This window comes from Loa loa, assembly GCF_000183805.2.
Source record: "Loa loa unplaced genomic scaffold supercont3.115, whole genome shotgun sequence".
Classification (NCBI taxonomy): Eukaryota; Metazoa; Nematoda; class Chromadorea; order Rhabditida; family Onchocercidae; genus Loa; species Loa loa.
The window spans coordinates 90,044-100,361 of record NW_018108295.1 but is presented as its reverse complement, the minus strand read 5'-3'; the positions used below and the strand labels follow the sequence as shown (position 1 = coordinate 100,361).

The following is a 10,318-nucleotide window of genomic DNA, read 5'->3' as shown; positions in this document are numbered from 1 at the left end:
TATATATATATATATATATATATATATATATATATATATATATATATATATATATATATATATATATATATATATATATATATATATATACATATAGACGGAGGAAACACCTGAGTGGAATAAAAATTTTATTCGTAATATTACTATCAAGCGCAATAATTTTTTTCTTTGCCAAAGCCAAAATTTTTTCCTTATTAGTGATATGAATAAGCAGCTACACAAGTTGAGTGAAACAAACTGCTTTGATAAAGTGACATCATTTCAATTAACAATCCATATAGATCGTAAAGTTGCAAATCAATTTTATATATTATTTAGTGCTATCGTTTCACTTATTGATGATATATGTATTTTTACAAATAAAAATTTCTATAAGTAGAAAATGGGTCTTCACTCTAAAATACTCATAATTCCATTCATTTATATTAGCAAATCTGGCCAAACCTGAATTTGTTGCAATGTCAAGTCGAGAAATGTCAGATCGTTTCGAACTGAAATCATAGACTTCGGACCTTTGCAACCCATCGATGTGCCCAAACCACCATTTAACTTTACAACTACTAGTTTGCTCAAACGATCTGATACTAGATCTTTGCTTGGATCATGCAGCTTCAACTGGAACAATTTTCTAATGAAAATAAAATAAAGTGGCAAGAAACAAAGTAGGAAAAACAATCCCGTCTCCTTACAAATACAAACATTATTTGTATAATATCTCGATCGCATGTTTCGTCTAAATCTCCGTTTTTTTTCTAGTACAGAAACTTTTCTAATGGGAATTAGAACCACATGCTAACAATATCATGTAAAACTGGATGAAAAGGAATTAATCAAATGTATGAAAGGAATACCTCTTTATAGGGTATAATCGCATTATCGGGCAGCGGCTGAATTTTTTTCCATTCAATAGTGGTTTTAGCATGCAGAAAACGTGAAAACAAAGTTCGAAAATAACCCAGTTCTTTTTGTACAGCCTAAAAATTATCAAGTATTGAAGTTGCGAAAATGATCTGAAGGGAAATTAGTAATCATCAAAAGTAATCATATAATCATCAAGTAACGAGAGAAAATTATTCGTGTTATTCACCTAAATATTTCTTTTCAGTAATCAAGATATTTTAAAGATGGATTTCTGAAAAAAACAAAGGGATTATTTGTAAAGTACATATACTTCCTAAACTTATAAACACCTCTCGCTGATAATGCTGGTTGTCTAGAAATGATGAAATTTTAGGAATCGCATATTCAATGGAAAAGAAAACATTCCTTCTGAACAGTTCAAACAGACCTCTTTCTGATCGGGTGGTGCTGTTTCTATGAGATTCCTCAATTCCTGCTCCATTCCTAGAAGAGTTTCGCGCTTTGTTGATGATTTCCATTCCTCTGAACTCTGAAAATTCTCAATTATCGAGAATAAATATTACTAAAAAAAATTACTGATCTATAATAAGTGAACAATGCGTAATGTAATTATCATACATTTACCATAGTGAAAGCAAACAAAAAAGGATGAATTTGAGAGAGCTAACAGATGTAGTTGATGTAATCAAGTGGAAAGGATAATTACCACGACCTGTATCAATTTCTAGGTTTAAATTCTTGAATGAAAGGATTTGAAAAAGCAATATTTGAAGAAACAACTGACATTTACTTCATCCATGGAAGGCATGATATGCAGATATAAAATTATAGTAGTACTGAAGACGTAAATGCAAACACACACACCAAGAGAATGATATCTTAGTAATCTGATGATGCGCTTTCTCACTAAAACCGAACACTATCCAGATAGCATACGAAAAGCTACAATGGCTGTGCGGAAAAAAGTAAAGAGCAGAAATTCTCCTCCTGACTCGATAAAAGTTTTTAGAAGCAAAATCGATAAAAACTGAAAGAACATTATATGATCCCCATGCAGAATGCCTCTCCTTCTAACTAACCTATCACGCATGCATCTGATTCTTGATACAGTTTTAGTTTAATTCAAATATATGAAGACGAAAAGACTAAGCAAATATATTGTTTTTTTTTCTTAATTTGAAGATTATCAATCTTTCTTATCCAATTCCAGCTTCGTCTAATTGTTCCATTTATTAAATCTCTTTTATTTCCCATTTTCTGGACAGTTATATTCATTTATCCTCATTTTATTCTTTTCCCTCTTGCTGTTATTCAATCTGCAGATGACCCAACCAAAAAAAAATTAACATAGCAGCGATGAACCAATTCAACAGATGAATGATATTTCCGCAACCTCAATTTGCTAAGTGATTCTGATTATGACCTTATAACCTGAGCCAAAATGTGGGTTAAAAAAAGAAACAATTTAAGGGAGGCAGACATCGTGAGCGGATAGTTGTAATTGGTCATGTTCAAAAAAAAATGCAATACTGAATAGGGTGATTGTGTTGATCTTATTACAACTGAAATTCAAAAATATTAGAAAAATTAGATGAGTAATAAAAAATTAAAGACCGAAGCAGTTAAATTTCAATTTAACATCAACAAGTACACAAACACTCAGTTCAAGAGGTTCAAAAAACAATTTCAAATTTAGTGCTAGAGTGTGAAAAAGATCCAGAAATGATTAACTGTTACATATGTTATGCTCATAATAGCATATCACAAGACCTACCAGCATTGCTGTTTCCAACGTAAAATGCATGATAAAACATTTGGAATAACTATTTTAACATATCTCTACTCGGTCAATATTTGCAATTCAAATTTTCACCGAAGGAATGCCGAAGTTCCGCACAGCACATGCATCTGATTTTAAAGTTATAAATACCATTTACAACCTTCCGAGGAAATTTTTAGTATATACTAACCACTTTAGTGACATTCACCTCTGATAGAATAATCCGGTATTATATACACATATTTTAAATAATATTAGAACAAAACAAGGCCGTAACTATCTCAGAGGTTTGGCCATACTTATGATGATGCACTCAAACGTCACTTATTTCTTAAATCTCAATTTATAATTTGAATAACTTCTGTTGTTACATTACTAAACACGCTCGATTATTGCTGACCACTCTTTTCGTTTGCTTCAGCATATTTGGGAGAAAAACAAAATTCAACTTGAAAAACCTACCATGCTCTAAAGATACCTAGCACTCCCACCTCATCCAAAAATGAAACTGAACATTTTTAAAGAGATATTTTACCTTATCAATCTCTTTCCGCATCATACTTTCGATCAAAATCAGCTTCAGCTATAACTGGGAACGACGATCAACTCCAAAAATTACGATCCTCCAATTGCTAAAAACCAAAGTTCATAATTTCTTTCGGCACGAGTACTTTGCTCCGTCGAGAATAAAATATTACAACGACTGATGTTTGCTTCCTTTCTCGAATAGTGTTGGAAATAAAAAAAAAAGTTACACCCAATTTTCTCCGGAGCTACAACAACTTGTCATTAAAAAATTCCTACATACCGTATGATTTTGATTAGAGAAATGATTAACAACATTGTAGGAACATGGAAGAATTGAAGTTATGGAAACTGATACATAAAAGCACAGATCTAATCTTAAGATGGCATAACATTGATTATTGGTTTGAAAACATAAATAGTGAGGACAACAATGATAACGGCAGGTGTTGGTTGAATAGACAAATACGTAGCAAAACACTGGAAGACATAAATCACTACAGTTGCGGACAACTCTGCAAATAAAAAGCGATCTCGATCGGTTTCGAAAAGCTAATAGTTTGGCCCATGAACTGAACTGCAGTTCAGTTTTTAAGATTATAATGAAAATGAAACATGATTAATTGAATATTTTACTCTTCAACGACAAAACATCGGAAGATAATGAATACACTGCAATTATAAAGGATTTATTTCTCATTCAAATCTGCCATACCAGAATAAAGAGAAATTTTGTTCAGTATTTCAATTAATAATATGCTTATCAGTTCTTTTGTTTTAAATACAGATATGCTGACCATATGACAATGGTGAATAGTGCTATAATGGCATGTGAAACACGAAAGAATGATCAAGAGACACGGATAATTTACGTTAGATATTATAATATGGCCTTTAGTAGCTCAAGTCCAAAGAAAAACTGATCAAGGGAAAAATCATTACCAATAATGGGAACTTTTTAGCAAAGAATTTGTGTACTTCAACACTATTTCCAACCTCTACATCTCTGAAATACACTAGCGATTTGTCATGTGATCCGTAACTTGGAGCACGTTTTGAACAACTGATGATCAACAACACATTGTAAACCTTACGAATGGAAGTTAACTACTAGGAACTACGAAATAAGATGAATTAAAGACCTGATGTTGTAAACATGTGCTGAAAGCAAAGTTCTCTGTGTATTACTTTCTGTCTTATCTCGATGAATTCAGAACATCTGATCAGAAAAAAACTTGATAGCTAGAACACAAAGATCAAAGATATATCCAATGTATAAAAAGTGTACTTTATAACCATTATCACAATTATCAAGATTAACAGCATAAAACTATTTCGTCATGCAGTGAGGTGAACATCAAAAGATTGCACTCAAATATATTTCCGGTAAATTTTCTGAAATAAAACAAACAACCAATGAAATTGACTAACGAGTCCAGTTAGTTTGCTGAGGAATACAGGAAATAGACATGAATGATTTTAAAAGAATAGACTGTAACTGATTCTCTGCAAAACAAACGCAAAAACTATGTACTACTACTCAAAGACATAGTCATAAAATCAAGGATGGACCATTCTGAAGACTACAGTGAACGAGCTTCAATCTAATTTAAATAAACTTTGCTAAGGAAACAACATAACTCAACTTATTGTGAAGCCTAAAAAAGACAAAAAGATCTAATGATATCTATCCTAAGAATTCGAAAAATTAATGAACATAACAGAATACAGGAGAAAAATGTGCTCACGCCAGAAACACTGAAAAAAAAACAAACCAATGATCAGAGGGCAAGCAGAAGGGAGTAAGGGAGCAACTGGTAAAGGATAGATAATTTCACTTAGCAGTAAATGTTAGCTAATGAGAAACACCTTAAGTCAGTCGACATGATCGGTTCACTGCAAAATCTAGCTTTCGTCAGCAATTTCATTCACGTCATCATCAACATTATCTGTTGATTGCGGACTGGATCATATCGCACTGTTGATTTTAATATTGAACCGATTTTAAACTGAAGTTAACTTCCTATTACTAAGACTTCCTCAGAATATTAAATTAAATTATAGACAACTGAGTGAAAGTATGAAAGTTCGCATATTCAACAACAATAAATCTTTCTCAGAAACCTATCATAGGACATCAGATTCATAATCATATCTTGGAAATCTGACAGAATGTGAGCACTGTAAAATAAACCCGAAGAGTTTCCCAATCTTGGATTAAAAAACCCTTCACTGTATTAAAAACTATTTTGATTATGGATAGATAACTGATTGAAGGTGCATGGTTGCAGTCAACAAAAGACAAAAGATAAGCTGTCAAAAAACTTGATTTCTAATCACAATCCCTTGGTTATTATTTGAGAAAGGAGAAAAAAGTACACTGAGGTCATATATAACCTCATCGATAATGTTGTATAAAATAGCAAAATGACTATGACTATGACTTATCAAACTGAACGTTAAGTTGGTTTTATTGCAAACAACTTGGGTTATAAAAGCGTAAAACAGGTCTAACACTTGACAAGTGTCCAATTTATGCAGCTTAACATGACACTTATCAGTAAGAATTGCTGCGGATTGAAATGAACAATCGAATAAAGTACTAATAACTTTCGGAAATATTAGAAATCCTGATCATATAACTGACTGCTATTCTATATTGAAATCTCTGCATTCGAAATCCATAATATTCAGAGATCAGTCTTATATAGTGTTCCCAATTTTTAAGCAAAGACAATATTTAGAATTTTTGGGAAATGATAATTAAGCAACCTTAAGCGCACGCTCTCGAAGATGGCCGGATAGTTCAGAATTAAGTCGGTAATGATCGCTTTTCTCAGCAGCCATTGTGTTCGGTAATAGATGACAATTTAATAGATGACACTAAAAATAATACAAGTTCGAGAATAAAAGTAAAATTATACAGCATGAGTAGCTTCTCCGTAAAACAGTAGAAAGTTAATTTCAGTGTTAAAGGAATTTTAATAATAACAAAATCTAAACATTCATAGTTTTCACTTTTAGTTTTTATAATCAACTGGATCATAGATGTGCAGTGAAAGAAACGCAAAAACTACACAATAATACGTCACTTAACACAAATCCACTACGACAATCCATTTTTGCTTGGTTTGCAGTGAATGCTTCCGAATTTTTTCCTTGCAAAATAGATAAAATAACTAGAAAATTTTCTTTTCTCTCATAACTTGAAGAAAATAAGGAAACTATTTGCAAATATTACTCATCCATTTTAATTTGATATGCAACATCCAGAACCTGATTTTGTCATAGTTAAAATAAGAAAAACGATTTAGAAAAAGGAAAATGATTACAATATTTTGGACATTCCAAAATATATGAAACAAGAGACGCAAATCAATCAAAATACCACTTTAGAGAAATAAGAAGTGCCAAAGAAAATTTAAAAGATATGAGAAATTCAGTGATAGTAACAGCTACCTCCATGCCTTCTCATCACAGGAACAATCTTTACCCTCTCTTTCAGGTACTTTTAGGTCGATAATACCTTTATCACATATTTTTTGACAATAGAAAATACGGAACATAATGGCAGAGGTCAATGAATTTTTGATTTCCTTCGAATTAATGGAACAAGAACCCACGGGATGATGTACAATCTGAGTTATTAATGTAAGAATGGAATGGTTTAATGATACAACAAGTATATAAATGGATGAATAGTAATTTGAAGGAAATTTTCTTGACCATATTTCCGGGAAAATGACACAACAAGTGCAACACCTAATGAAAACACATATTTAACAAGAAATGCAAATTTAAAGCAAAAAGAATGATCCAATTTGAAGTACGGGATGAGTTCGGATCTTACAACGTATAAGGAATTTATACACCTCATTAAGTGAAAGCATTTCGTTCCACCTGCGACTAGTAATATCTCTTAAACAGTATTTCTCACCGTCGTATTTCCCAGATTCCGAATTTTAAACTGAAAATACCGCTTGTTTTAGGAAGAAGGAATTTACGTTTTCTTTTCGTTTGCTTATCACTGTAGTCTGATGAAGAATAGTGTCAAAACTCATTTCACGTTGTATTACCTCGTATTTCAGTATGTAGAGATGTACGCTTTCAACAACGAAGGTTATATTAGTCACAGGAGAACAAAGGAGCTGTCAGCGAAATACTGGAACCAGCATTTTAGTGGCGTCAAAAAATTATTTCATGCAACAGCTACACGAAGCGTTCAACGATTAAGTTCGTTCAAGGAATAACTACATGACAACGAATGCTCTTGCAGTCCGTCTAAATGTTTCAGGAAAAAAGAAAGATGAGGAAACAATTGCAGAATATCAAGCAAGGAACAGACATCTTTCAATGCCGCTTCCACCATGTCATCGTTGCATTAAGTGTAACTTACAACAAAACATGAACTTCGTCAAATCGGTATTCAACATTCTCTGATATCAACTAATGGAACTATATATATTCTCTATAAATATTCAACCATTTATTCCATTGGTTACTTAGGACAGCACGTTATTCACTATCATCACAATACCTCCTCATTATCCTTCAAAAGAATAGTCTACAAATGAATCTAGCTACTTCACAGAGCAAAAGTTCTCTTCTCATTGCTGAAAGGCGATTCTACTTTCAAATCCGATGAACGAGAAGATGCGTACAAAACAAAAGATGCCAATATACCAAGATGGATGTGAGCTCTCCAGAAATAATTGCTTCCTCTTACTTTATACTTTAAACAAAATATTTCATTTAAATCCTTGCCAGCCAGATATACTACGATCCATCATTTGGAATTCCGCACAAAACGTGAATTAAGTTAGAGATTTCAGTATTTATACGCAAAGTTCGAAAAATGGTAAATGTCACTCAGAATACGAACGGGTAAGTAAAAAGATGGAGAAAGGTATTTCATGCTAATAATACGGAGCACAGCAGGGTTTAAAGTGGCCAAATTCATGGAAAGAATATTGGGAGTTTCAAATATTTTGACCGATTGCAGCATTTCAATATCTCGAGCAACAAAACTTATGCAGAACCAATGGAATCTTAAATCCGAGGCAGTGATCAAATCCACTATTAAAAAAAGAAACACCTTCCTAAACACTTTCCCAGTCCGAACTGGGACTTCCTAACTTCCAACCAAACTATGTATGGCAGTAGAAATTGTGTATAACTCCGCAGAAACTAACAGCCTGTCCCACTTTTCAGAAAAAGATACCTTTGTTCGTAAGATTTTTGGCATATCACCTTCCTACACTTCTCAGTATTCCATTCTACCTATCCATGTTCTGTCGCACCGACTTTATCAATAGAATAAGGAAGAGACGGTTTAACTTCCTTTCGAAATAAATTCAAATTAATAAATACGAGAATTTAAGCGAACAGAGAACAAAAAACTACAACTTTACTCATGCAGCCATTGGCTGCGTACGAAGGAAAAAACGATCAATGAACTAAGAAACAACTTATGAGGACCAGTCGATGCTTTCGAATGATTAATTTTAATTGCAAAAGGTTGTTGAACAAACTCGATTTTTATAAAACAATGTACCAACAATGTAAAAAAACAATCGGCTATATTACAAATTCCGTTGGAAAATTAAAAACTGATCACTTCTACCACGATTACTTCTACTGATCACTTCTACCACGTGATTTAAACAAGCGGTTATTATTAAGGCCTAATTTAATCCAATTTTTAGAATCTATTTTCTTCATATATCGCACAGCCTTCGCCCGTTGCACTGCTAGTGTTGCTGAAAATTTAACAGCTTTAGTTGGAAAAAATGTCAGAGATTTATTCAGAATATTTTCTTAGTGTTTTCCCAACAAATATAATTCAAAATTCATTTCAGACACAAACCAGATGTTCCCTTCCAACTCAGCTCTTTATATTGCTCAATTGTCGCTTTTTTGAGAATCTCTTTTCTTTGACGACCACTTCTAGTTTCATATTCCATCGGCTTCAAACGCTGTCTATAATAACGTAGTAACGAACGATGTCCAATTATTGCGCCTAAAAATTGGGAGATAAAGAAAATAACGAAAGGAAACTTCATAAAACTTCATCAATTTCCAAAAATTCTTTTACACTAGGAGAAATTTTCACCAACCAGATGGCAAAGTAAGTGTATATCCGTCATCCATTAAAACGATAGAAGATTTATCAACGTCTTCTTCTGGATATATGGAACTGAAACAATTAAAAAAAATTGCCATATATTTTGCAAAAGAAACAATCAATATGTTATACACTCATGTCTAAGCTTACCTATAATCATAAAAGTCCTCAAACTCGATCATTTCCTCCACACTGCGGGCAACACGGCAATGTCCCTTATCGCGCATATGTTTCTGACATGCATCTAATGAGCAGAATTTTTTCCGCTCATTACACACCAAGCACACATTACCACTACCAACTTTTAAACCTGAAGCATTTCCTTTTAGGAAGTATAAACGAGGAATTTGAAGACTGTGCAAGAGAATGTGAAGTAACTAAGTTTGCAATACAAAAGTGTATGTGCTACAAATATATATATATATATATATATATATATTTGTAGCACATATTGGCTAGAATGACAGCAGAGATATTACCTAAATAATGCAGCATGCCGCTAATGTCTGTGCAGAATTCTGCATCTGGAAGGAAAAATCCATGCAATACACTCATATGTATTAAATTTGTTTCCACATCGTTTGAACCATAATTGCAAAATAAACAAACTGTTTCCGGAATAACCTTCAAAAAACATTTCTTTTTCTTGATTACAAATCCATGTGATTGATTAACTAGATATTACAGAAAAACCAAATAAACCACCTTGGATTCATCGAAATCTTCGCCATCAGCATCATAATCAGTAATCCAATCGTTACTACCATCATTAGTACGATCACTTTCTTCAATGTCTACCTTATCGAAATGGTTATAATGGAGGTCATTTATCCGCTTTTCCATGACTGGCGCTTTGTTCGTTGTCCTCTAGAAATTACAGTTGATTTAACTTTTTGGATTTGAACTTATGAATGTTTACATCAAAAACAGTCATATGTGAAACGCGGCGCTTTTCAAACATCTGAACTTTTTTTAAAACTAATTTATATATATATATATATATATATATATATATATATATATATATA

At 32.5% G+C, this 10,318-nt stretch overlaps 3 protein-coding genes across 3 annotated transcripts in view; 1 reads left to right on the top strand and 2 right to left on the bottom strand.

The window, feature by feature from the left end:
• Positions 1-420: 420 nt before the first annotated feature.
• Positions 421-3,279, bottom strand: LOAG_09471 (hypothetical protein; the record flags this gene model as incomplete). The annotated part of the gene is made up of 4 exons (XM_020447939.1): positions 3,177-3,279; positions 1,289-1,390; positions 852-974; positions 421-615 (listed from the first exon to the last, which is right to left on the bottom strand). The coding sequence occupies exons 1-4, from the start codon at positions 3,198-3,200 to the stop codon at positions 421-423; spliced, it is 444 nt and encodes a 147-aa protein (XP_020301877.1). The 5' UTR covers positions 3,201-3,279.
• Positions 3,280-7,263: 3,984 nt separating this feature from the next.
• On the top strand, positions 7,264-7,606 carry LOAG_09470 (hypothetical protein; the record flags this gene model as incomplete). Its single annotated transcript, XM_003144997.2, has 2 exons — positions 7,264-7,399; positions 7,461-7,606. The coding sequence occupies 2 exons, from the start codon at positions 7,264-7,266 to the stop codon at positions 7,604-7,606; spliced, it is 282 nt and encodes a 93-aa protein (XP_003145045.2).
• A 1,134-nt stretch (positions 7,607-8,740) lies between these two features.
• Positions 8,741-10,318, bottom strand: part of LOAG_17697 (hypothetical protein) — a 2,787-nt gene continuing 1,209 nt past the window's right edge. The window contains exons 4-9 of the mRNA XM_020450361.1: positions 9,996-10,157; positions 9,770-9,914; positions 9,441-9,600; positions 9,283-9,362; positions 9,033-9,185; positions 8,741-8,925 (exon numbers count right to left, since the gene is read on the bottom strand). Coding sequence (XP_020305969.1) covers positions 8,801-8,925; positions 9,033-9,185; positions 9,283-9,362; positions 9,441-9,600; positions 9,770-9,914; positions 9,996-10,157 — 825 coding nt within the window. The 3' untranslated portion in view covers positions 8,741-8,800. The remainder of the gene's footprint in view (positions 8,926-9,032; positions 9,186-9,282; positions 9,363-9,440; positions 9,601-9,769; positions 9,915-9,995; positions 10,158-10,318) is intronic.